Here is a 27,500-nt window from a genome sequence, read left to right as displayed (position 1 = left end):
GTGGAGCGTTGTCCAGGGTGTTTTAGAGAAGGGAGAAGAGTCTGGGACGTGTGGAGCGTTGTCCAGGGTGTTTTAGAGAAGGGAGAAGAGTCTGGGGCGTGTGGAGCGTTGTCCAGGGTGTTTTAGAGAAGGGAGAAGAGTCTGGGACGTGTGGAGCGTTGTCCAGGGTGTTTTAGAGAAGGGAGAAGAGTCTGGGGCGTGTGGAGCGTTGTCCAGGGTGTTTTAGAGAAGGGAGAAGAGTCTGGGACGTGTGGAGCGTTGTCCAGGGTGTTTTAGAGAAGGGAGAAGAGTCTGGGGCGTGTGGAGCGTTGTCCAGGGTGTTTTAGAGAAGGGAGAAGAGTCTGGGGCGTGTGGAGCGTTGTCCAGGGTGTTTTAGAGAAGGGAGAAGAGTCTGGGACGTGTGGAGCGTTGTCCAGGGTGTTTTAGAGAAGGGAGAAGAGTCTGGGACGTGTGGAGCGTTGTCCAGGGTGTTTTAGAGAAGGGAGAAGAGTCTGGGACGTGTGGAGCGTTGTCCAGGGTGTTTTAGAGAAGGGAGAAGAGTCTGGGACGTGTGGAGCGTTGTCCAGGGTGTTTTAGAGAAGGGAGAAGAGTCTGGGACGTGTGGAGCAAAAAAACTTTATTGGCCTGAAGGTAACGATTACTGGCATCAAAAACTGAAAAATAATAATACAACAGAAAACAATATCAAATATACAAATAAAACACTTAACTTGCATAATACAATATGCAAATACTGTCATAATGATCCTCTCTCTCGCTCTGTGTGTTGTCTCTCTGTCTCTCGCCCAGCGTGTCCCAAGCAGTTTGCGTGTAAGTCCGGGACCTGCATCAACAGCGACCTGCACTGTGACGGATGGAACGACTGTGGCGACATGAGTGATGAGATGAAATGCAGTGAGTGCACGTACACACACACCACATGGACGCACACACGCATGGATACACGCACGCACGCACGCACGCACGCACGCACGCACGCACGCACGCACGCACGCACGCACGCACGCACGCGCACACGCACACGCACACGCACACGCACACGCACACACGCACACACACATTCACCCACCGATGGCGGAGGAAACCATTTACACACATTGTGTGCCACACAACACTTTCAAAATAGTGACCCAAGGTGCCCAATGTTTTTTTTTTGTCTTTTTTTTATTTTTTTTATAAAAAACAAAATATATATATATATATATTTGTTTTCTTTTTTTTCCAAAGACATCCACAGACCGCAACCTACACATCAGGAGCAATCAGGGGTTAACTTCAGAGTCTTGCTCAACACTAACTCTGACCCACTGATTTATTAACACCTGTGAAATGTTACTTTGTGATATGACAATAAAATAATATGACAATAATTATATGACAATAAACACCATGGAATGTCTCTCTCTCTCTCCCCCCCCCCCCCCCCCCCCCCCCAGAATGCGCTAAGGACCAGTTTGCGTGTGACAACGGGATGTGTAAACCAAAGTACTGGGTGTGTGACCGAGTCAACGACTGTGGAGACGAGAGTGACGAGAAACAGTGTAGTAAGTTATCCTGTCTGTCTGTCGGTCTGTCGGTCTGTCGGTCGGTCGGTCGGTCTGTCTGTCTGTCTGTCTGTCTGTCTGTCTGTCTGTCTGTCTGTCTGTCTGTCTGTCTGTCTGTCTGTCTGTCTGTCTGTCGGTCGGTCGGTCGGTCGGTCGGTCGGTCGGTCTGTCTGTCTGTCTGTCTGTCTGTCTGTCTGTCTGCATTGATCCCGCAGCTCTGTAGCTGAACTGGGGAAGGGAAGCGCTTGATTGCCTTACACACCCTGGCCGTGCGGGGTGTCTAAGGCTCCGGGCGGCCCCGTAAAGACATCAAGCGCCTCCTGTTCCCCTCGTCACAGAGACGGCCGAGTAAAAACAAGGAAGTGTGTCTCCCTCCCTGGTGGCGCAAAGTAGGGGATTAACACATTTTGGGCGGGAACCCCTTTTGGTGTTTTAAAGCATTATGTTATACTTTAGCTATTGAAAAATAGCAGATCTACGAGCTCATAGCGTGCCACCGAGTGGCGCGCTACGAGCTTGTAGGTCTGCTATTTTTGAAAAATTGTGAAAATGCGGCACAAATTTTTGAAAATTGAACATATATTCTTTCAGAAGACTTTTTTTCCCCTGATTTTGTAGGCCTCAATATCAGGTAGATTATAGTTATAGTCACCAATGTGCACAGTTTTTAAATGTACAAGTTTTTAAATGTACAAATGTACAATTTCCCCCCAAAAAACTACATAATAGGTAGTTAAACAACTAGTCGACTAGTAAACTAGTAAACTAGGCAACTAATAAAAATGACTAGAAGTGAATTCCCCGGCCGCCTAGCGCAAAGGGTAGCTACTTTTGCGAATGTAATAGTTTTATGATATTGCTCTATGTTTGTAACCCTTTTAGACGAGCAATAAGCCACGTGAGGACCTCTAGTGGCTTATTGCTGTAATACACGGTAACCTGACACCTCTAGTGGCTTATTGCTGTAATACACGGTAACCTGACACCTCTAGTGGCTTATTGCTGTAATACACGGTAACCTGACACCTCTAGTGGCTTATTGCTGTAATACACGGTAACCTGACACCTCTAGTGGCTTATTGCTGTAATACACGGTAACCTGACACCTCTAGTGGCTTATTGCTGTAATACACGGTAACCTGGCACCTCTAGTGGCTTATTGCTGTAATACACGGTAACCTGACACCTCTAGTGGCTTATTGCTGTAATACACGGTAACCTGACACCTCTAGTGGCTTATTGCTGTAATACACGGTAACCTGACACCTCTAGTGGCTTATTGCTGTAATACACGGTAACCTGACACCTCTAGTGGCTTATTGCTGTAATACACGGTAACCTGACACCTCTAGTGGCTTATTGCTGTAATACACGGTAACCTGACACCTCTAGTGGCTTATTGCTGTAATACACGGTAACCTGACACCTCTAGTGGCTTATTGCTGTAATACACGGTAACCTGACACCTCTAGTGGCTTATTGCTGTAATACACGGTAACCTGACACCTCTAGTGGCTTATTGCTGTAATACACGGTAACCTGACACCTCTAGTGGCTTATTGCTGTAATACACGGTAACCTGACACCTCTAGTGGCTTATTGCTGTAATACACGGTAACCTGACACCTCTAGTGGCTTATTGCTGTAATACACGGTAACCTGACACCTCTAGTGGCTTATTGCTGTAATACACGGTAACCTGACACCTCTAGTGGCTTATTGCTGTAATACACGGTAACCTGACACCTCTAGTGGCTTATTGCTGTAATACACGGTAACCTGACACCTCTAGTGGCTTATTGCTGTAATACACGGTAACCTGACACCTCTAGTGGCTTATTGCTGTAATACACGGTAACCTGACACCTCTAGTGGCTTATTGCTGTAATACACGGTAACCTGACACCTCTAGTGGCTTATTGCTGTAATACACGGTAACCTGACACCTCTAGTGGCTTATTGCTGTAATACACGGTAACCTGACACCTCTAGTGGCTTATTGCTGTAATACACGGTAACCTGGCACCTCTAGTGGCTTATTGCTGTAATACACGGTAACCTGACACCTATAGTGGCTTATTGCTGTAATACACGGTAACCTGACTCCTCTAGTGGCTTATTGCTGTAATACACGGTAACCTGGCACCTCTAGTGGCTTATTGCTGTAATCTGGCCTGGTCCTGCTGTTAACTCATTTAGACCTAAATTTGATTCTACAAATGTCTTCTAAATCCTGACAGTTTTCAGAAAAACCTCATGTTTCTGTTTCTCAAACTATTTCATGTCAAGGATCCCCAAAACTATCTGTATTTGGCTGCCGACCCCCCATCTGAAAATGTTGTTTCAGGGACCCCCCCCCCCAGAAACAAAGATTTGAGCTAAAAACGTTCGCTGTGAAATAATATATATTCAAAGATTTGCGCCACATTTCCTGATTTTTCAAAAATAGCAGATCTACAAGCTCGTAGCGCGGCACCGAGTGCCGCGCTACGAGCTTGTAGATCTGCTATTTTTCAATAGCTAGAGTATAACGTAATGCTTAAAACACCAAAAGGAGTTCCCGTCCTGGTTGGATTAAAGCATAATAAACCCAAATCCAACACCAAATGAACCTAATCTCTCTGCCGTGCACTTCCTGAGGTGCCTTCCTGAGGTGCACGCAGCGCACGGCTCCGTGCACGTCCTGAGGTGCACGCAGCGCACGGCTCCGTGCACTTCCTGAGGTGCACGCAGCGCGCGGCTCCGTGCACTTCCTGAGGTGCACGCAGCGCACGGCTCCGTGCACTTCCTGAGGTGCACGCAGCGCACGGCTCCGTGCACTTCCTGAGGTGCACGCAGCGCACGGCTCCGTGCACGTCCTGAGGTGCACGCAGCGCACGGCTCCGTGCACTTCCTGAGGTGCACGCAGCGCGCGGCTCCGTGCACTTCCTGAGGTGCACGCAGCGCACGGCTCCGTGCACTTCCTGAGGTGCACGCAGCGCACGGCTCCGTGCCCTTCCTGAGGTGCACGCAGCGCACGGCTCCGTGCACTTCCTGAGGTGCACGCAGCGCACGGCTCCGTGCACGTCCTGAGGTGCACGCAGCGCACGGCTCCGTGCACTTCCTGAGGTGCACGCAGCGCACGGCTCCGTGCACGTCCTGAGGTGCACGCAGCGCACGGCTCCGTGCACTTCCTGAGGTGCACGCAGCGCACGGCTCCGTGCACTTCCTGAGGTGCACGCAGCGCACGGCTCCGTGCACTTCCTGAGGTGCACGCAGCGCGCGGCTCCGTGCACTTCCTGAGGTGCACGCAGCGCGCGGCTCCGTGCACGTCCTGAGGTGCACGCAGCGCACGGCTCCGTGCACTTCCTGAGGTGCACGCAGCGCACGGCTCCGTGCACGTCCTGAGGTGCACGCAGCGCACGGCTCCGTGCACTTCCTGAGGTGCACGCAGCGCGCGGCTCCGTGCACTTCCTGAGGTGCACGCAGCGCACGGCTCCGTGCACTTCCTGAGGTGCACGCAGCGCACGGCTCCGTGCACTTCCTGAGGTGCACGCAGCGCACGGCTCCGTGCACGTCCTGAGGTGCACGCAGCGCACGGCTCCGTGCACTTCCTGAGGTGCACGCAGCGCACGGCTCCGTGCACGTCCTGAGGTGCACGCAGCGCACGGCTCCGTGCACTTCCTGAGGTGCACGCAGCGCACGGCTCCGTGCACTTCCTGAGGTGCACGCAGCGCACGGCTCCGTGCACGTCCTGAGGTGCACGCAGCGCACGGCTCCGTGCACTTCCTGAGGTGCACGCAGCGCACGGCTCCGTGCACTTCCTGAGGTGCACGCAGCGCACGGCTCCGTGCACTTCCTGAGGTGCACGCAGCGCACGGGTCCGTAACTCTTAAGACTTACATTAACCCTTGGACTGCCATCCCAATAGCAGCGTTTCAGTTCACATTATTAATTCATAATTTTAATGCCAATAGAAACATCTGTGATATACAAACTATATCTCATTTTCACGGGGCAAGACTATAGTATTAGACACCCAGTCCTGATGGTGGCGCTAACTTCACCATTATGCCGAATTTGACCGAGTTGAGCGAATCTGGTCTCGTCACACAGGACACGTCATCTGTCCCCGATGCTGTGTTTCTGCACTGTGTTACACAGTCATCTGTCCCCGATGCTGTGTTTCTGCACTGTGTTACACAGTCATCTGTCCCCGATGCTGTGTTTCTGCACTGTGTTACACAGTCATCTGTCCCCGATGCTGTGTTTCTGCACTGTGTTACACAGTCATCGTTCCCCGATGTTGTGTTTCTGCACTGTGTTACACAGTCATCTGTCCCCGATGCTGTGTTTCTGCACTGTGTTACACAGTCATCGTTCCCCGATGCTGTGTTTCTGCACTGTGTTACACAGTCATCTGTCCCCGATGCTGTGTTTCTGCACTGTGTTACACAGTCATCTGTCCCCGATGCTGTGTTTCTGCACTGTGTTACACAGTCATCTGTCCCCGATGCTATGTTTCTGCACTGTGTTACACAGTCATCTGTCCCCGATGCTGTGTTTCTGCACTGTGTTACACAGTCATCTGTCCCCAATGCTGTGTTTCTGCACTGTGTTACACAGTCATCTGTCCCCGATGCTGTGTTTCTGCACTGTGTTACACAGTCATCTGTCCCCGATGCTGTGTTTCTGCACTGTGTTACACAGTCATCTGTCCCCGATGCTGTGTTTCTGCACTGTGTTACACAGTCATCTGTCCCCGATGCTGTGTTTCTGCACTGTGTTACACAGTCATCTGTCCCCGATGCTGTGTTTCTGCACTGTGTTACACAGTCATCTGTCCCCGATGCTGTGTTTCTGCACTGTGTTACACAGTCATCTGTCCCCGATGCTGTGTTTCTGCACTGTGTTACACAGTCATCTGTCCCCAATGCTGTGTTTCTGCACTGTGTTACACAGTCATCTGTCCCCGATGCTGTGTTTCTGCACTGTGTTACACAGTCATCTGTCCCCGATGCTGTGTTTCTGCACTGTGTTACACAGTCATCTGTCCCCGATGCTGTGTTTCTGCACTGTGTTACACAGTCATCTGTCCCCGATGCTGTGTTTCTGCACTGTGTTACACAGTCATCTGTCCCCGATGCTGTGTTTCTGCACTGTGTTACACAGTCATCTGTCCCCGATGCTGTGTTTCTGCACTGTGTTACACAGTCATCTGTCCCCGATGCTAAGCGATCATCGTTTATTTTAATATCTAAGTCAAATTAAGCTCTAATCAAGCCCCGAATATCGCATTTTACGCAGCGATGCACATAAAAACAAAGCCCCCGATTATAGGGAATAAAACAATTCAACGGTAGGTTTTGTAGATAATGGTTGCTCTATGTTTTTCCGTGTCCATGTTATGTGGATAATGGTTGCTCTATGTTTTTCCGTGTCCATGTTATGTGGATAATGGTTGCTCTATGCTTTTCCGTGTCCATGTTATGTGGATAATGGTTGCTCTATGCTTTTCCGTGTCCATGTTATGTGGATAATGGTTGCTCTATGCTTTTCCGTGTCCATGTTATGTGGATAATGGTTGCTCTATGCTTTTCCGTGTCCATGTTATGTGGATAATGGTTGCTCTATGCTTTTCCGTGTACATGTTATGTGGATAATGGTTGCTCTATGCGTTTCCGTGTCCATGTTATGTGGATAATGGTTGCTCTATGCTTTTCCGTGTCCATGTTATGTGGATAATGGTTGCTCTATGCTTTTCCGTGTCCATGTTATGTGGATAATGGTTGCTCTATGCTTTTCCGTGTCCATGTTATGTGGATAATGGTTGCTCTATGCTTTTCCGTGTCCATGTTATGTGGATAATGGTTACTCTATGTTTCCGTGTCCAGGCTGTGATGACAACGAGTGGCGGTGTGGCGACGGGTCGTGCGTTCCTCAGGACGTCGTCTGTGACTCCAAGAGAGACTGTGGAGACGGCAGTGATGAGGCGTCCTGCAAGACCTGTACGCGCACGCACACAAACACGCACACAAACACGCACACACACAGGACTGTGGACTCTTCAGTTACTAACAGTATTCTCCTCTCCACAGCCCCAGAGGACTGTGGACTCTTCAGTTACTAACAGTATTCTCCTCTCCACAGCCCCAGAGGACTGTGGACTCTTCAGTTACTAACAGTATTCTCCTCTCCACAGCCCCAGAGGACTGTGGACTCTTCAGTTACTAACAGTATTCTCCTCTCCACAGCCCCAGAGGACTGTGGACTCTTCAGTTACTAACAGTATTCTCCTCTCCACAGCCCCAGAGGACTGTGGACTCTTCAGTTACTAACAGTATTCTCCTCTCCACAGCCCCAGAGGACTGTGGACTCTTCAGTTACTAACAGTATTCTCCTCTCCACAGCCCCAGAGGACTGTGGACTCTTCAGTTACTAACAGTATTCTCCTCTCCACAGCCCCAGAGGACTGTGGACTCTTCAGTTACTAACAGTATTCTCCTCTCCACAGCCCCAGAGGACTGTGGACTCTTCAGTTACTAACAGTATTCTCCTCTCCACAGCCCCAGAGGACTGTGGACTCTTCAGTTACAGGTGTAAGGATAAGAAGTGTGTGAACAAGGTGAACGCAGAGTGTGACCGAGTCACAGACTGTGACGACGGGTCTGACGAGGAGCACTGTGGTAAGATGACATATATATACGCACCGCACGCACGCACGCACGTACGTACGCACGCACGCAACGCACGGAACGCACACATGCAACGCACGCACGCAGCGCAGTTAACGGGCAATTGTGTTTTCCCCGTAAACCTCAAGTTTAGCAGCATATACAGTTAATATACGGTAATATACAGGTGTGATGTTACATTGCGGGAGTTTACCGGAGTTTGTTGTAAAGTTTAACGGGTGTTTCCTGTAAAATACACATCCGTATTCCATGCTTTTTGCACAGTGTCGTCCATCCACTGGTTCTAATGTCCTTATTTGGGATAATATGGAGTCTAGAAACGTGTCTAAAACGAGAGCGACTATCCATCCATGCATACTAATGACTTAAAGGGTGGGCGGAGACAATGTTAAAGGTGGGACGGACTATTCAAATTGGTCTCCGAATCTGACGTCATATTACCGCACAAGCTGAGCCACATTGTGGGCGTGTCTCAATGCCTAATATGGGCGTGTCTTCCAGGGTGGGCTATCAAGCTGAACCGTATTGTGGGCGTGTCTTAATGCCTAATATGGGCGTGTCTTCCAGGGTGGGCTATCAAGCTGAACCGTATTGTGGGCGTGTCTTATTCAACGAGGGGGCGTGTCTTAATGTCTAATATGGGTGTGTCTTCCAGGGTGTGGCATCAAGCTGAACCGTATTGTGGGCGTGTCTTATTCAACAAGGGGGCGTGTCTTAATGTATAATATGGGCGTGTATTCCAGGGTGTGGCATCAAGCTGAACCGCATTGTGGGCGTGTCTTAATGTCTAATATGGGCGTGTATTCCAGGGTGGGCTATCAAGCTGAACCGTATTGTGGGCGTGTCTTGTTGTTTAACGAGGGGGTGTGTCTTAATGCCTAATATGGGCGTGTCTTCCAGGGTGTGGCATCAAGCTAAACCGCATTGTGGGCGTGTCTTAATGTTTAACGAGGGGGCGTTTCTTCCCTTCCAGGGTGTGGCATCAGGCCGTACAAGCTGAACCGCATTGTGGGCGGGGACGATGCGGAGCTGGGGGAGTGGCCGTGGCAGGTCAGCCTCCACTTCCTGACCTGGGGTCACACCTGTGGAGCGTCCATCATTAACGAGAGGTGGCTGCTGTCGGCTGCCCACTGCTTCAAGACCACAGACCCCAAGTAAGACTAAAACTAGGACTAAAACTAGGACTAAATATACTGCTGTCTGCTGCCCACTGCTTCAAGACCACTGACCCCAAGTAAGACTAAAACTAGGACTAAAACTATAACTAAATATACTGCTGTCTGCTGCCCACTGCTTCAAGACCACTGACCCCAAGTAAGACTAAAACTATCACTGCTTCAAGACCACCGACCCCAAGTAAGACTAAAACTAGGACTAAAACTAGGACTAAAACTATAACTAAATATACTGCTGTCTGCCGCCCACTGCTTCAAGACCACTGACCCCAAGTAAGACTAAAACTAGGACTAAAACTATAACTAAATATACTGCTGTCTGCTGCCCACTGCTTCAAGACCACCGACCCCAAGTAAGACTAAAACTAGGACTAAAACTAGGACTAAATATACTGCTGTCTGCTGCCCACTGCTTCAAGACCACAGACCCCAAGTAAGACTAAAACTATCACTGCTTCAAGACCACTGACCCCAAGTAAGACTAAAACTAGGACTAAAACTATAACTAAATATACTGCTGTCTGCTGCCCACTGCTTCAAGACCACTGACCCCAAGTAAGACTAAAACTAGGACTAAAACTAGGACTAAATATACTGCTGTCTGCTGCCCACTGCTTCAAGACCACCGACCCCAAGTAAGACTAAAACTAGGACTAAAACTATAACTAAATATACTGCTGTCTGCTGCCCACTGCTTCAAGACCACTGACCCCAAGTAAGACTAAAACTAGGACTAAAACTAGGACTAAATATACTGCTGTCTGCTGCCCACTGCTTCAAGACCACTGACCCCAAGTAAGACTAAAACTAGGACTAAAACTAGGACTAAAACTAGGACTAAATATACTGCTGTCTGCTGCCCACTGCTTCAAGACCACCGACCCCAAGTAAGACTAAAACTATCACTGCTTCAAGACCACAGACCCCAAGTAAGACTAAAACTAGGACTAAAACTATAACTAAATATACTGCTGTCTGCTGCCCACTGCTTCAAGACCACCGACCCCAAGTAAGACTAAAACTAGGACTAAAACTAGGACTAAATATACTGCTGTCTGCCGCCCACTGCTTCAAGACCACAGACCCCAAGTAAGACTAAACTAGGACTAAAACTATAGACCGCTGGAACACCATAAAACTACAATAGATATATTGGAACACCATAAAACTACAATAGATATATTGGAACACCATAAAACTACAATAGATATATTGGAACACAATAAAACTACAATATATATATATTGGAACACCATAAAACTACAAAATATATATTGGAACACCATAAAACTACAATAGATATATTGGAACACCATAAAACTACATTAGATATATTGGAACACCATAAAACTACAATAGATATATTGGAACACCATAAAACTGCAATAGATATATTGGAACACCATAAAACTACAATAGATATATTGGAACACCATAAAACTACAATATATATATATATATTGGAACACCATAAAACTACAATAGATATATTGGAACACCATAAAACTACAATAGATATATTGGAACACCATAAAACTACAATAGATATATTGGAACACAGATTAGTTTAATGTTATTCTTCCATTTCCTGACGAGTAACGCTGATGTATGGTTTATTATACAGGATTTACACCTGACAGTGAAGACATATATCGATGTGCTATACACACGCACGCACGCACACGCACAGAGAGAGAGAGAGAGCACTTGAAGAGCTGTAGTGTTGGTTTATAAAGCACTTGGCTTTGTTGCAACATCAAGTGCAATAAATCACCTGGAAGCCTCTTTGGCTCCTGTGGATGAGCGGGTGGTCGGGCGGGTGGGCGGGCGGTCAGAGGCTCAGTGATCGCCTGGGAACCCAAAAGGTCCCCGGTGCAATCCCTACCGGCCCATCCTGGCGGGTGTCGAAGTGTCCTTGAGCCGTCTATTTTTGAGGGGCGCTAGTACAGCCCCTCCTATATTCAGCTATAGATCTTGTGTGTAGAACACAGACAATAAATGCCTTGTAATTAAGGATGTGAATTATCGATTAATGCATTAATCGTTAATTGATAAGTTTTGATCGATTAACCGGTTAGTTGATAAGCAGCGTTTTAGTTAAGAATCTTAATTTCCCTCAATGTCTAAAATACAAATCTACATTTATCTGATATACAGAAGTAATGCAAAAGGCATATTATATTCCTTAATAAAACATGTGTGTTCTATTGACGATACAGGGCCAGGCGATTGTGTGTGTGTGTGTGTGTGTGTGTGTGTGTGTGTGTGTGTGTGTGTGTGTGTGTGTGTGTGTGTGTGTGTGTGTGTGTGTGTGTGTGTGTGTGTGTGTGTGTGTGTGTGTGTGTGTGTGTGTGTGTGTGTGTGTGTGTGTGTGTGTGTGTGTGTGTGTGTGTGTGTGTGTGTGTGTGTGTGTGTTCCATTGACGATACAGGGTTAGGGTTAAAATGGTTAGGATCATTTTCGATTAATTAAACGATTTTAAACAAACGAATAGCAACACCGTAACAACTGTCTGTCTGTCTGTAGGAACCACATAGCGTCCAACTGGCAGACCTACAGCGGTCTCCAGGACCAGTACAAGCAGGACAGTGACGTCCAGCAGAGGGCGATAAAGAGCATCATCAGCCACGAGGGCTACAACCCGATGACCATGGACTACGACGTAGCTCTGCTGGAGCTGGCCACGCCCCTGGAGTTCACCAATACCATCGCCCCGATCTGCCTGCCCGCCCCCTCGCACTACTTCAGCCCCGGGATGAACTGCTGGGTGACGGGATGGGGCAACGTCCGCGAAGGAGGTACAGATACTGTTCAGCCTGTTAGCATGTTAGCATGTTAGCCTGTTAACATCATAGACATATAAAGGTAGACTCTGGAGCGTATGTGCTCAAGGGAGGAGTGTAAATTCTTCCGCCCTCCCGTCAACACACATCGCTGCAGCCAACTGCAGCAGCCATTGAGGCATCTATTTTTTTAATATCTATGGTTAGCATGTTAGCTTGTTAGCATGTTAGCATGTTAGCATATTAGTCTGTTAGCCTGTTAGCCTGCCCGCCCCGTTGCGCTACTTCAGCCCTGGGATCAGGAGGGAAGGAGGTACGGACTAGAAACATTTTAAAGACTAGTGTTTTTTGTTTTGACTCCACGACCAATCAGAGATGTTGTTTTCTCTCTCTCTCTCTCTCTCTCTCTCTCTCTCTCTCTGTGTGTCTAGGTCGCACGGCCCGTCTCCTCCAGAAGGCCATGGTGAAGATCATCAACGACACGGTGTGTAACGACGTGACGGACGGAGGAATGACCTCCAGGATGCTCTGCAGCGGCTTCCTGGCTGGAGGCGTGGACGCCTGTCAGGTGAGTTTAAGCCATGCTACTCATAACACTGAGTTGGCGCTGCCCGGGATCGAACCCATGACCTTGTGGTCCAAAGGCGAGAGCTCTACCGACTGAACTACCCGGACATATTATCGAAATGCCTTTGCTGAAATTAAATGTGCTCTGTTCCCCCCCCCCCTATCGCAGGGCGATTCGGGAGGTCCCCTGACGTGCTTCGAGGAGAGCGGGAAGTGGTTCCAGGCGGGCGTGGTGAGCTGGGGCGAGGGCTGCGCCCGACGCAACAAACCGGGTGTCTACAGCCGCGTCACCAAGCTGAGGGACTGGATACGCACCAAGACAGGCATCTGATGATGACCTCATCACTACGCGACACGGGAGGGGGGTGAGGGCAATGACCTCATCAGTACGAGACGCGACACGGGAGGGGATGGTAGGGGAGCGGTGGGGTGGGGCGAGGGCAATGACATCATCAGTACGCGACGCCGGACGGGGGGGAGAGGGGTGGTGGGCTCAGAGGGAGACGAAACAAAAATTGGCGTTACAACTTTTGTTTATTTACACACGCACACGCGCATGCGCGCACACGCACACGCACACGCACACACACATGCACAGAGAGAGAGCATTTTTTTTACGTTTTTTTCTTAATGGAGACCCCTCCCCCTCTCAATGATGTCACGTTACACTGGTCTTATTATTATTATTAATTGAGTGTAAATATGTAAATCATATTCGGAGAACTCCCGCCAAGATGGAAGGGAGCTGTGTGGAGTTGGGTGTGTTTTAGGGTGTGATTCATGTTTTTATCTGTTTTTCTTTCTTTGTTTTATTTTAATACAAGGCCGTGGTTTGAAAATCGCAATGATGTTTATATGCTTTTTTTTTAACTTTTTTTTTTTTTTAAGAAATGCAATATTTTAGCTATTTATGAGCGAACGAGATCCATTATCAATCATTATCAATCATTCTAAAAAGGCTGCGATGAAACGTGTGCACAGCGGTGTCTAACTGTCTATCAGAGGTTCTCAAAGACGTGCCTCGGAATATTGAAATAGTATTTAGAATTCATCACTTCAACCACTTAGAATAGAATCATATCATTTAGATCTTTATTGTCATCGTAACAAACAACCACGACATTAAAAGTACCAACCGATCAGTGCCTCAAATCCCTGAGATATTACATGTAAATAAGCTAAAAGTAAAAAAAAACAATATGTGCGAAACCGGCCTAGGATCGCTGAAGAAGGAAAGGAAAATAAAAATAAATTGGCGATCCTGTTTGATATCAACTTGACTAATAAAGCTTATTATGACGGAACGTTACGCCGGAAGCAGTTGCCGGTTGGATTCTATATGACGGAATGTTCTGTCATGAGCAATGTTTGTGTTAATGACGGGTAACGTACGACCTTGTGGTGTAATGCAGTTTAAATGTAATGCAGATTAAATGTAAATGTAAATATAGTTTAAATGTAATTCAGGGGTTTCTTGGATGAAACGGGTATTTTTACAGGAGTGACGTGTGAGAACATCTGATCTATAGATCCAGAAGCATAAGAAACTGTTAATAATAGATTTATTGATCCAGAAACTAGTTCAGACTTCAGATCATGATAAACGGTGTTAAAAGGATCTCTGGCTAATCTGACAAATATGCCCTAAAAACATTATCCTTTCCCTCTACAACTAAACTAAAAACACCTTAACCCATTTAGTATCTGACGTCGAAATTTAAAAAATGTCTTCTAAATCCTGACAGTTTTCTCAATATTTCATATCAAGGACGCCAAGAATGATCTGTATTTGGCCGCCGACCCCCATCTGAAAACATGTTCTTCCAAGAACCCCTCGGAAGTAAAGATGTGAGTTAAAAACGTTCGCTGTGAAAGAATATATATTCAAAGATTTACGCCACATTTTCACGATTTTTCAAAAATAGCAGATATACAAGATATACAGATATACAAGCTCGTAGCGCGGCACCGAGTGCCGCGCTACGAGCTTGTAGATCTGCTATTTTTCAATAGCTAAAATATAACGCTTAAAAAACCAAAAGGGGTTCCCGTCCTGAATGGATGAAATATTGCATTTATTTCATGAATAGAGAATCTTTCACTCAATAGGAATGCTCCCGTCGCAGGTTGATGATGTCATATGTCCATGTGGTTATGGTCCAGCCCTGTGGAATGTATGGAATGCACGTGGTAATAAAAAAACAACTTAATACTTCCTAATATGAACATCAAAGCAATATTTTAAATACTTTTTTATTAGCATGTGCATTCCTATACATTCCATAGGGCTGGACCACACATGGACATATGACATCATCAACTCTATTTATGAATAGTGTTGAATAGTGTTTTTATCTATTTTTTATTTTAGGTATATTATAATGTTTTTAGGCACATTTGTCTTATTAGCCAGAGATCCTTTTAATAAGAGGTCTAAATGTTTTGTTTTTATGAGGCCTGAAGCCCGAAGGCCAATCGGAGGGCTGAAGCCCGAAGGCCAATCGGAGGGCTGAAGCCCGAAGGCCAATCGGAGGGCTGAAGCCCGAAGGCCAATCGCTTCTCAGTATTCTTGTGATGTTGTCAAAGATTGTTGTGTTTTTATGCATATTTTGGGACGGGTGTTCAGGTCAGGAGGAACATTCGGGGAATTGGCGATTTTGTCTAATGTTAAGTTGTTTTTTTTATATATTTTTGAAAAATGGTCTTAAGTAATGCTACATTGTCCGACTTAATTTTATCCTTCAACTTCTTGTTTTTATGCCCCAATCATATGGGATTGGAGTTAAAAATGGTAAAAATAAATGTATTTTTTTTGTGGAATAAAAAAAAATCACCTTCCTAAAACTCATGTTCTCACAAGTGGTGTGCGTGTGTGTGTGCGTGCGTACGGACGTGTGTACGTGCACGTCTCCTCTGTCTTCATTAGTGGTGCGTGCGTGCGTGCATGCGTGTGTGCGTGCGTGCGTTTGTGTGTGTGTGTGTGTTACTGCTTGTGGTGAAACCTGAGGCATGTCGGCTACTGCTCGTAAAAGTTTTTGCCCCTCTACTCATTGTATTGGGCTGTAATGACGGTAATAGAATGGCGCCTATATAGAGCGTCGCAGTCCCGCCCCCTACCATGGCCCAGGATATGAATCCCAATGCATTTTTCCCATAGACATTTCAAAAAGTATTTATTTAAAGACTGTTACGCCGCGGACAAAGCCAACTCGAGTCGTGACAACTCATGACAAATTACAAAGAAGAAAAATAACAAAAAAGTGTTGTAACCTGCCGTTTTTCTAATTATTTGTTTGGCCCAAAAAATTGTGTTTGTTGTCATGATTTGTCACAACTCGAGTTGGCTTTGTCCGCGGCGTAACCGTCTTTAAATAAATACTTTCTGAAATGTCTATGAGGAAAATGAATGGAGAATAATTTCCTGGGCCATGGTAGGGGGGCGGGACTGCGACGCAAGAGAATCAAAATTTTAAATCTAGTCCACCAGGCCTGCAGTAGGCTATGCACTGGACACATGTCTTCTAAATCTAGTCCACCAGGCCTGCAGTAGGCTATGCACTGGACACATGTCTTCTAAATCTAGTCTACCAGGCCTGCAGTATAGGCTATGCACTGGACACATGTCTTCTAAATCTAGTCTACCAGGCCTGCAGTAGGCTATGCACTGGACACATGTCTTCTAAATCTAGTCTACCAGGCCTGCAGTAGGCTATGCACTGGACACATGTCTTCTAAATCTAGTCTAGTCTAGGCAAAATAAAGTATTGTTTGCTGGGGTCCGTTTAGACGAGAAGGGTGTTTTCAGGAGGTGAAAACGCAACAAAGTGAAACCACCTCCCAGAGTGGAAATCTTTGAGAACGCCGTTTTATCCCTTCTCCGTGTAAACAGGCAAAACGGTGAATCCGCAAAACGTATGACATCATGGCTCACGTTGGCTCGCAGCGCATATATTATTACATTGATGCAGAGCCATATAATTATTAATGGAGTTCCTGAACAAGCCTCCCTCCTCGCCTACAAAGCGCTGCTCATCAGCGATGGTGAATGTAAAACCATGATGTAAATAAAATGCCTTAATTGTGATAGGTGGCAGCCGCGGCAGCATGTAGCCTAATGTATTATAAAATATATAACCATCCCGTGGCGCGCTCTGCCTGCATGCTCTGGGCTGTCTGTCATCCTGTCTGTCACCTCGATGCGTTTTAGAAAGCAGACAGCGAGCGATGGCCACAACCCCGTTGTGTTCTGATTTGTTATAGATTTGTAATGTTCTATTATTTTCTATATTAACTATTCTCCAACACATTTCCCAATGGAAATGGAGAAATATACGGTATTGTTTACTGTCGTGTCTTTAGTTTCTAGAGAGACTAAATGTTCACAGATCAATATTATTCAAATTATTTTTTTTAACATCCAATATTCAGCTATAATGTAACATTAATGTTGAATAGCAAAACCCTGATAGGGTTGCGTGAAGGGGGAGCTGGCTCTTCTTCTTGTACATAACGTGGGTGACTGGTCTTTTTGGCAGCCCGTTACCGCCACCTAGTGATAGTATAGCGTTTTCATAAAGTGTGCGTTCTCGTGTAAAGGGTCAATAAAAAATGAGAACGCAACAGGACTTTGCCGTTTTATCTGGAGATGGTCGCCGTCTAAAAGAGGCCTAAATCTAGTCAACCAGGCCTGCAGTAGGCTATGCACTGGACAGATGTCTTCTAAATCTAGTCAACCAGGCCTGCAGTAGGCTATGCACTGGACACATGTCTTCTAAATCTAGTCGACCAGGCCTGCAGTAGGCTATGCACTGGACACATGTCTTCTAAATCTAGTCTACCAGGCCTGCAGTAGGCTATGCACTGGACACATGTCTTCTAAATCTAGTCAACCAGGCCTGCAGTAGGCTATGCACTGGACACATGTCTTCTAAATCTAGTCAACCAGGCCTGCAGTAGGCTATGCACTGGACAGATGTCTTCTAAATCTAGTCAACCAGGCCTGCAGTAGGCTATGCACTGGACACATGTCTTCTAAATCTAGTCGACCAGGCCTGCAGTAGGCTATGCACTGGACACATGTCTTCTAAATCTAGTCGACCAGGCCTGCAGTAGGCTATGCACTGGACACGTGCATGACATTAGTTCAATAAACTAGAAGTGTGTGTGTGTGCGTGGGTGCGCGTGTCTTGTCAAAACTTGACTATTGTAACTCCCTCCTTACTGGCCTACCGGCATGTGCACTTAAGCCCCTCCAACTGATCCAAAATGCCGCAGCCCGCTTGGTCTTCAACCAGCCAAAATTCTCACACGTCACCCCCCTTCTCCGCTCCCTCCATTGGCTCCCGGTCGCTGCCCGCACAGAATACAAAACTCTGATGCTGGCATTCAAAGCAACCAAAGGCATGGCCCCCCCATATCTCACAAGTATGATCGTACCCTACAAACCCTCCCGCGCACTCAGATCAGCCAACGCAGGGAAGCTGGAGGTACCTTCACTAAAAACGCCGGGACAACGCTCCACACGTCCCAAACTCTTCTCCCTTCTGGCTCCAAAACTATGGAATGCACTTCCCATCACAGTCAGAACTGCAGCCTCACTCCCAATCTTCCGCCGTAGTCTGAAAACCCACCTCTTCAGACTCCACCATGGCCCATAGCACTTGCCCTAGCCTAGCCCCTTAGATAGCACATTATGTAGACTTAGATAGTATTTTAAACAGACTTATAGCTTGTTACGTAGACAGCTCTAGAATTGCACTTTATGTAGTCATAGCACTTTATAGTACACATGTATAATATATTATATAGTATAGTATGTATAGTTTACATAGATACTCCACTGTTACGTTCTTAGTCTACGCATGATTCATGATAACTACTTTTTATATATGTGATGTATGCCATGCTTTTGTTATTGCTTAATGTAAGTCGCTCTGGATTAAGAGCGTCTGCTAAATGCCTAAATTGTAAATTATTGTAAATTGTGTGTGCGTGTGCGCGTGCGCGATAACAGGACACTCCACACATGTCTTTATTTGGGAAATGTCTTTTTATTTAAATATAAATATGTGTACAAAGTTACAAGCAATGATAGCTCTTCTTTTTTTAGCAATTAAAACTCTTAATACATTATATAAAAAAACAACAATAATAATAATAAACAAACGAACATACAAATGGCAATAAGTGTTAAAAATGATAATTATAATAAAATAAAAAACAGTACTTGCATTCGGCTGATTGGACGAATAATGGAATGGAAACAATAAAAAAAGACCAAAGTAAAATGACGTATAGGTTACATAATCTGGATATGAATGATATTAATATAAACATATTATATCATTACATTATGGATATGAATGATATTAATATAAAGGAACTTTACAGTAAGTAGGTCAGCTTACACAGAAGCTGTAGTTTAAGGCTTTTATAAAATATAAAAATAAAGAACAAGCAAATGATCTTTATTCGCTCTGTGGATATAAGTGACAATTTGTCGTTCACGGGTTTCGATTGGCTGCTTAGAGAGAAGCGTTTCCATTGGCTGCTTAGAGAAGAGTTTCCATTGGCTGCTCAGAGAAGCGATATTTTCTTTCACAACAACATAGGTGTGAAAACAACAGTGATTCTCAGATCTTTAATAATTTCATGGAACCACTTTATTTATTTCTGGGATCCTGCAGTCTAAACACGCTTAAAGGCAGACTCTGTAAACTTTGCCATGTGTTTTAAATTGTTTTAAATTGTCATTATTTATCCCATTATTTATTTGGCCTCTCCGTCCCAAAACTAAAGAATGTGTTGTAGCTCAATGCTGTACGGCTGAAACTAAAGAATGTGTTGTAGCTCAATGCTGTACGGCTGAAACTAAAGAATGTGTTGTAGCTCAATGTGTTGTAGCTCAATGTGTTGTAGCTCAATGCTGTACGGCTGAAACTAAAGAATGTGTTGTAGCTCAATGTGTTGTAGCTCAGGCTGTTGTAGCTCAGGCTGTACAGCTCAATGCTGTACGGCTCAATGCTGTACGGCTGAAACTAAAGAATGTGTTGTAGCTCAATGTGTTGTAGCTCAGGCTGTACAGCTCAATGCTGTACGGCTCAATGCTGTACGGCTCAATGCTGTACGGCTCAATGCTGTACGGCTGAAACTAAAGAATGTGTTGTAGCTCAATGTGTTGTAGCTCAGGCTGTTGTAGCTCAGGCTGTACAGCTCAATGCTGTACGGCTGAAACTAAAGAATGTGTTGTAGCTCAATGCTGTACGGCTGAAACTAAAGAATGTGTTGTAGCTCAATGTGTTGTAGCTCAGGCTGTTGTAGCTCAGGCTGTACAGCTCAATGCTGTACGGCTCAATGCTGTACGGCTCAATGCTGTACGGCTCAATGCTGTACAGCTCAATGCTGTACGGCTCAATGCTGTACGGCTCAATGCTGTACGGCTCAATGCTGTACGGCTGAAACTAAAGAATGTGTTGTAGCTCAATGTGTTGTAGCTCAGGCTGTACAGCTCAATGCTGTACGGCTCAATGCTGTACGGCTCAATGCTGTACGGCTCAATGCTGTACGGCTGAAACTAAAGAATGTGTTGTAGCTCAATGTGTTGTAGCTCAGGCTGTTGTAGCTCAGGCTGTACAGCTCAATGCTGTACGGCTGAAACTAAAGAATGTGTTGTAGCTCAATGTGTTGTAGCTCAGGCTGTTGTAGCTCAGGCTGTACAGCTCAATGCTGTACGGCTCAATGCTGTACGGCTCAATGCTGTACGGCTCAATGCTGTACGGCTCAATGCTGTACGGCTGAAACTAAAGAATGTGTTGTAGCTCAGGCTGTACAGCTCAATGCTGTACGGCTCAATGCTGTACAGCTCAATGCTGTACGGCTCAATGCTGTACGGCTCAATGCTGTACGGCTCAATGCTGTACGGCTGAAACTAAAGAATGTGTTGTAGCTCAATGTGTTGTAGCTCAGGCTGTACAGCTCAATGCTGTACGGCTCAATGCTGTACGGCTCAATGCTGTACGGCTCAATGCTGTACGGCTGAAAACGGCTGGTGTGTTTGTTAAACGATGCGTAAACGCACGCATAGATAGTTACGTATAAACACACAGTAAAGTCAACACGCCAAGGTAACTCGCAGAGTTACAGTACAGACCCCTAAGGGACCATTATTTTGAGACCGCGCGCTGGTCCCCGGACCTTATGCTGAGAACCAGTGCAGTATAGTGTAGGGAATTTTGGGAGTTAGAGTGCGAACGGAGGCGGCGAGAAAGTGCATAGAAAAAACCCCCCAAAAAACGACATCTCAAACATGGAATGAAATGAGATGAAAATGAAAAGATTTCTTCTTCTTTTTTTGTTTTAACTCCACTAGACACGTCATCATCATCATCATCATCATCATCATCATCTGCATGCAACAGACAGAAAAACTGTTTTTTATTTCCTCAACAACCCATTTCTTTTTTTTTACACAGATTATCTTGTCGGTCAGAGAGAGGGAACGCCCAGCTGGAGATCTTTGGTCCGACGAACTAACCGTCCCCCAAACACGCTGTCCCCCAAACTAACAGTCCCCCAGACACGCTGACCCCCAACCTAACAGTCCCACACGCTGACCCCCAAAAACCCAAACCCTAAACCTCACCTCACAGGGGAGCCACGGGTGAGTTTTAAGACCACCAGGATGAATTCATCTATTTATCGCGCATTGCCAAGGTTTTTCCACTTTCAACCTTTATTTTGAAGAGCCAAATATCCGTAACCGGGTGTTACGATGACCTAATGCTGTGTGTGGTGTCTTGACCGGTTGTTGTTCTCTCTCTCTCGGAGTATCACAGCGCTGCCGATTTGGAGATACAGGACATTGAAAGCAGCACATAGAGCTCAAGTGGATGCGCACACATCTTCGCTAACGAGCAGGCTCCGTGTTAACCGACCTCGGGTTAGTTTTAACCTGCCGCGCATGTCAGGGAGCGACAGTGTTGTCGGACTTATGCCTGTCGGGACTGTCAGTGTGTCTACCCAACGTATATGCACCACCCTATCAACCAGGCGGAGATATGCGCCCACACCTACCACAACCATATCGCTTAGTCAGTATGTCAGGGTAGTATACGTGTCTAGCATACTTGTCTAGCATACTTGTCTAGTATACTTGTCTAGTATACTTGTCTAGTATACTTGTCTAGTAAACTTGTTTCAGGGTAGTATACACTTGTTTCATTGTAAACATGTTGGAACTACTTTTGATTGTGTTGTAGAACCTATATTGAAACTGGAGAAAGAGAGAGAGTTTTGATTTCGAGGACCCCCCCCCCCCCCCCCTATACTCGCTCTGACGCCATGTTCTATAATCTCCGACCGGGACCCCCGTTAGAATCCTAACCCTTTCGATGCCAATCTCGTTTCAAGTCGACGATTGCCACCAATTTTGTTTTACTTAAAATAAATCCTCTCCCAAATGTAACCTCGCTCTCTGATTGTTCTAGTAATAAGTCCCCCCCCCCCCCCCACCTCGGTTGTTGATGTACATTAAAGAGACAGAATGTGCTCAGAATTCTTTGCATGCCAACGAACAAACAAACAAACAAACAAACACCGATTAATGACAGACGACAAAATGTTTAGTATGTTGTTATTGTTTTTGTTTAAATGGTGGTTGTAATTCCCAACATTCGTTCCATGTCTTTTTAGGGGTTCATATTTCGCTCACTCTGGGAAATGGGATCCACCCCCCCCGATGGGATGGGACCCCCCCACCGATGGGATGGGACCCCGCCCGATGGAATCCCTCCGATGCGATGCGATAGCACCCCCGGTTTATCCGACCCATAATCCTTTGATGGAAACGGCGCCACGGGTTCAGGTAGGCGGCCATCTTGGAAAATTGTTATCCCACTGTGGTTAAAAAAAAAGAAGGAAAAAAAAGCACACTGTGGTGACGTTTAGCCAATGGGCTGTCAGCAAACCAGCTCACTGTGGTGACGTTCAGCCAAACCAGGTTTTAACCGTAGATCCAATGAAGGTAATCTCAGCTCCCCTCCAATCACGCATGCTCCCCCCCCGCCCCCCCAAAAAAAAAAAAAAACCAATCGAAGCGAGTCTTGTTTGTGTTTCCGTGCCCGCCCCCCCAACCGTAACTCCACCATTCTCCCGCCAAAAACGCTAAAAAGAAAAACCCTCTCCTCCAATCACACGTGAGTCTAAGTATGTCTCGCCTCTTAAAAAAAAAAAAAAAAATCAAAGAGAAGCCTCTCCTCCAATCACACGTGTGAATCCGCTTGTCCCCGCCCTCTTTCAAAAAGAAGAAGAAAAACAAGCCTCTGAGGTCCAATCACACGTCGACGAGTCTGTCTCGTTGGGCCAATCAGACGTGAGTCTGCATGCGTTGCTGCTGCGAGGGGCGGAGCCCGTAGTCGCTGTGCTGCGACGAGCTGACCTGCGACGAGGCATAGGAGAACCGGGACGAGCCCCCCGACACCTTGGTGCTGTCGTCCGATTGGTCGTAGCAGCTGTCCGTCACCTTCTCGTAGGACGCCACGGGCTTCACGTAGGAGGTGAAGGCCCGCCCCCCTCCACCGTACGTCCCCGCCCCATTGGTGGGCGTTCCCGCCGGCAGGATGTAGGCGGAGCCTCCGTGGTGGTGGTAGAGCGGGTCGGCGGGGTAGATGGAGGCCGGCTGCGCCTGGAAAACACATTTACATATTTAATATTTACTATAATATTTACTGGAAAACACATTTACATATTTAATATTTACTGGAAAACACATTTACATATTTAATATTTACTGGAAAACACATTTACATATTTAATATTTACTATAATATTTACTGGAAAACACATTTACATATTTAATTTTTACTGGAAGACACATTTACATATTTAATATTTACTGGAAATACATTTACATATTTAATATCTAGTATTTACTAGAAAATACATTTACATATTTCATATTTACTACTTTAATATTTTAATTGACTAATCACAATTTACTAATTACAATTTACTTATTTACAATTTACAAATGTACTAATTTACTAATTTACTAATTTACTAATTTACTAATTTACAATTTTCTAATGTACTAATTTACTAATTTACAATTTAAAATGTACTAATGTACTAATTTAATAATTTAAAATTTACAAATGATCGGACTCAGGTCGGGAGCAAAGAAACGTGATCGGGACATCCTGAACTAGATGCAGATCAATGATAACCTGCTATCCGTATGGTAGACATCCTGAACTAGATGCAGATCAATGATAACCTGCCATCCGTATGGTAGACATCCTGAACTAGTTGCAGATCAATGATAACCTGCCATCCGTATGGTAGACATCCTGAACTAGATGCAGATCAATGATAACCTGCCATCCGTATGGTAGACATCCTGAACTAGATGCAGATCAATGATAACCTGCTATCCGTATGGTAGACATCCTGAACTAGTTGCAGATCAATGATAACCTGCCATCCGTATGGTAGACATCCTGAACTAGATGCAGATCAATGATAACCTGCCATCCGTATGGTAGACATCCTGAACTAGATGCAGATCAATGATAACCTGCCATCCGTATGGTAGACATCCTGCACTAGATGCAGATCAATGATAACCTGCCATCCGTATGGTAGACATCCTGAACTAGTTGCAGATCAATGATAACCTGCCATCCGTATGGTAGACATCCTGAACTAGTTGCAGATCAATGATAACCTGCCATCCGTATGGTAGACATCCTGAACTAGATGCAGATCAATGATAACCTGCCATCCGTATGGTAGACATCCTGAACTAGATGCAGATCAATGATAACCTGCCATCCGTATGGTAGACATCCTGAACTAGATGCAGATCAATGATAACCTGCTATCCGTATGGTAGACATCCTGAACTAGATGCAGATCAATGATAACCTGCCATCCGTCAACGTGTCGCAGCGCGTTGTGAGCTTGTAGATCGGCTATTTTCAGCACGTGTAAAATCAGCCATTACGACGGCATCAAGGCCTGCCAAAGTACATTTCAGTCGACTAAATCAACCGTAGATTTAGTCGACTAAAATCTTATGATATTTAGTCGACTAAAACTAGACACTAAATCATTAAAATCTAAATTTGCTGCCAAAAACAACACTGGTCTTCAGACTATGACTCTGACCTGTTGTTGCTGCGCGGCCTGAGCCGCGGCCTGCTGCTGCTCGTAGGCGGAGCGCCCCCCGGTGGTGGTGGCGTAGCGGTGGTTGAAGTCGTACATGCGAGGGGGCGTGGCCCCGACGGCGTGCTGCTGCTGCTGGCCGTAGAGCGGGCTGGGCGACGACAGCCCCGGATTGGTGGAGGACGAGGACGGCGGCCCGTAGACCCCGCCCCCGCCGCCCGGCGACGCCAGCAGCTGGTTGGACGGCGTGTAGACGCCGGGCCGCGACGAGGGGGTGGAGCTACCGGGGACGTACTCGGAGAAGCCGCCGCCCGGTTGGCCGGCGTTGGAGGAGGAGGCGGAGCTGCCGCCATGAGCGCGCACGTTGGTGTGGCGGTGGTCGTCGTGAGCACGCACGTTGTAGTAGCCGTTGGTGGGGTCCTGGAGGGGGAGGGGGAGGGGGAGGGGGAGGGGAAATGTGTCAGAATTTTACAATTTTAGATGTTTACCTTACAATCCCACCCACTGTCCCATTTAGGCCTGACCTCAAAATAATAAAAAAAATCTAAATCCTCCAGTTTTCTGAAATAAATATTTCACGATTTTTCAAAAAATAGCAGACCTATGAGCTTGTAGATCTGATCTGATATCTTGTAGATCTGATATTTTTCAATAGCTAAATTATAACATAATGTTTAAAACACCAAATTAGCCCATTTAGATCTGAGGACGATTCTATACTTATGTCTTCTACAGTTTTCTGAAAAACCCTCATGTTTGTGTTTCAGTCGTTCTCAAACTAATTTAAATACTAAACCCTCATGTTTGTGTGTCAGTCGTTCTCAAACTAATTTAAATACTAAACCCTCATGTTTGTGTTTCAGTCGTTCTCAAACTAATTTAAATACTAAACCCTCATGTTTGTGTGTCAGTCGTTCTCAAACTAATTTAAATACTAAACCCTCATGTTTGTGTGTCAGTCGTTCTCAAACTAATTTAAATACTAAACCCTCATGTTTGTGTGTCAGTCGTTCTCAAACTAATTTAAATACTAAACCCTCATGTTTGTGTCAGTCGTTCTCAAACTAATTTAAATACTAAACCCTCATGTTTGTGTGTCAGTCGTTCTCAAACTAATTTAAATACTAAACCCTCATGTTTGTGTTTCAGTCGTTCTCAAACTAATTTAAATACTAAACCCTCATGTTTGTGTGTCAGTCGTTCTCAAACTAATTTAAATACTAAACCCTCATGTTTGTGTTTCAGTCGTTCTCAAACTAATTTAAATACTAAACCCTCATGTTTGTGTTTCAGTCGTTCTCAAACTAATTTAAATACTAAACCCTCATGTTTGTGTGTCAGTCGTTCTCAAACTAATTTAAATACTAAACCCTCATGTTTGTGTTTCAGTCGTTCTCAAACTAATTTAAATACTAAACCCTCATGTTTGTGTTTCAGTCGTTCTCAAACTAATTTAAATACTAAACCCTCATGTTTGTGTGTCAGTCGTTCTCAAACTAATTTAAATACTAAACCCTCATGTTTGTGTGTCAGTCGTTCTCAAACTAATTTAAATACTAAACCCTCATGTTTGTGTGTCAGTCGTTCTCAAACTAATTTAAATACTAAACCCTCATGTTTGTGTCAGTCGTTCTCAAACTAATTTAAATACTAAACCCTCATGTTTGTGTCAGTCGTTCTCAAACTAATTTAAATACTAAACCCTCATGTTTGTGTTTCAGTCGTTCTCAAACTAATTTAAATACTAAACCCTCATGTTTGTGTGTCAGTCGTTCTCAAACTCATTTAAATACTAAACCCTCATGTTTGTGTGTCAGTCGTTCTCAAACAAATTTTCATGTCAAGGACCCACAAAACTATATAGGCCTATAAACTATATGTATTTGGCCGCTCCGACCCCCATCTGGAAATATGTAGTTCCAGGGACCCCCATCTGAAAATATGTAGTTCCAGGGACCCCCATCTGAAAATATGTAGTTCCAGGGACCCCCATCTCAAAATATGTAGTTCCAGGAACCCCCCATAGAGTATGTAAAGGATAGAGACTGAACTGGCGCGAAGCTCTGCCCCCCAGCTATTCATGTCAGTGGAAGTTGCTCAGTGGCGTTTTGAAGCACCCGGAAGACTGCCGGAAGTACCGTCTCAGAACGTCTACTTCCGCATTTGACCACCAAATTGTGGTGGTCAAATGCGGAAGTGCAACCGAGCGCTCAATGTTAAAGCCCAGCTGCACAGGGTTTCCCGGTCATGAATCCACGGGTCCGCCTGTAGTCCCTCCTCCTACCACTAGGGCCCAGTGGTTCAACGTTGAATAGCCTCACTGGCCCCTTGGGACCCCCCCATCTGAAAATATGTAGTTCCAGGGACCCCCCTCCCCCTCCAGAAGCATAGATTTGAGTTAAAAACGTTCACTCTGAAAGAATTGTATACAAAGATTTGCGTCACATTTTCAAGATTTTTTCAAAAATGGCAGTTCTACAGTATAACTTAATGCTTATAACACCAAACATGGGGGCAGCCATGTTTGTTGTGTGACATCATCGAGTGACAGGCGCCGATGGCCAATCAGCTACTGCGGAAAAAAATTCCCCGACC

The 27,500-nt window shown here is 45.6% G+C and overlaps 1 protein-coding gene across 1 annotated transcript in view; it reads left to right on the top strand.

Annotated features, from left to right (window-relative positions):
* The window catches only part of st14 (ST14 transmembrane serine protease matriptase), a 55,742-nt gene extending 42,612 nt beyond the window's left edge, over nucleotides 1–13,130 (top strand). Inside the window, exons 12-19 of the mRNA XM_079531766.1 lie at nucleotides 790–894; nucleotides 1,437–1,544; nucleotides 7,418–7,531; nucleotides 8,090–8,209; nucleotides 9,192–9,372; nucleotides 11,920–12,191; nucleotides 12,608–12,744; nucleotides 12,913–13,130. Coding sequence (XP_079387892.1) covers nucleotides 790–894; nucleotides 1,437–1,544; nucleotides 7,418–7,531; nucleotides 8,090–8,209; nucleotides 9,192–9,372; nucleotides 11,920–12,191; nucleotides 12,608–12,744; nucleotides 12,913–13,074 — 1,199 coding nt within the window. The 3' untranslated portion in view covers nucleotides 13,075–13,130. The remainder of the gene's footprint in view (nucleotides 1–789; nucleotides 895–1,436; nucleotides 1,545–7,417; nucleotides 7,532–8,089; nucleotides 8,210–9,191; nucleotides 9,373–11,919; nucleotides 12,192–12,607; nucleotides 12,745–12,912) is intronic.
* The last annotated feature ends 14,370 nt before the right edge of the window (nucleotides 13,131–27,500 follow it).

Source organism: Electrona antarctica (genome assembly GCF_951216825.1).
Source record: "Electrona antarctica genome assembly, contig: scaffold_508, whole genome shotgun sequence".
NCBI lineage: Eukaryota > Metazoa > Chordata > Actinopteri > Myctophiformes > Myctophidae > Electrona > Electrona antarctica.
This window is presented reverse-complemented; position numbering and strand designations above follow the sequence as displayed.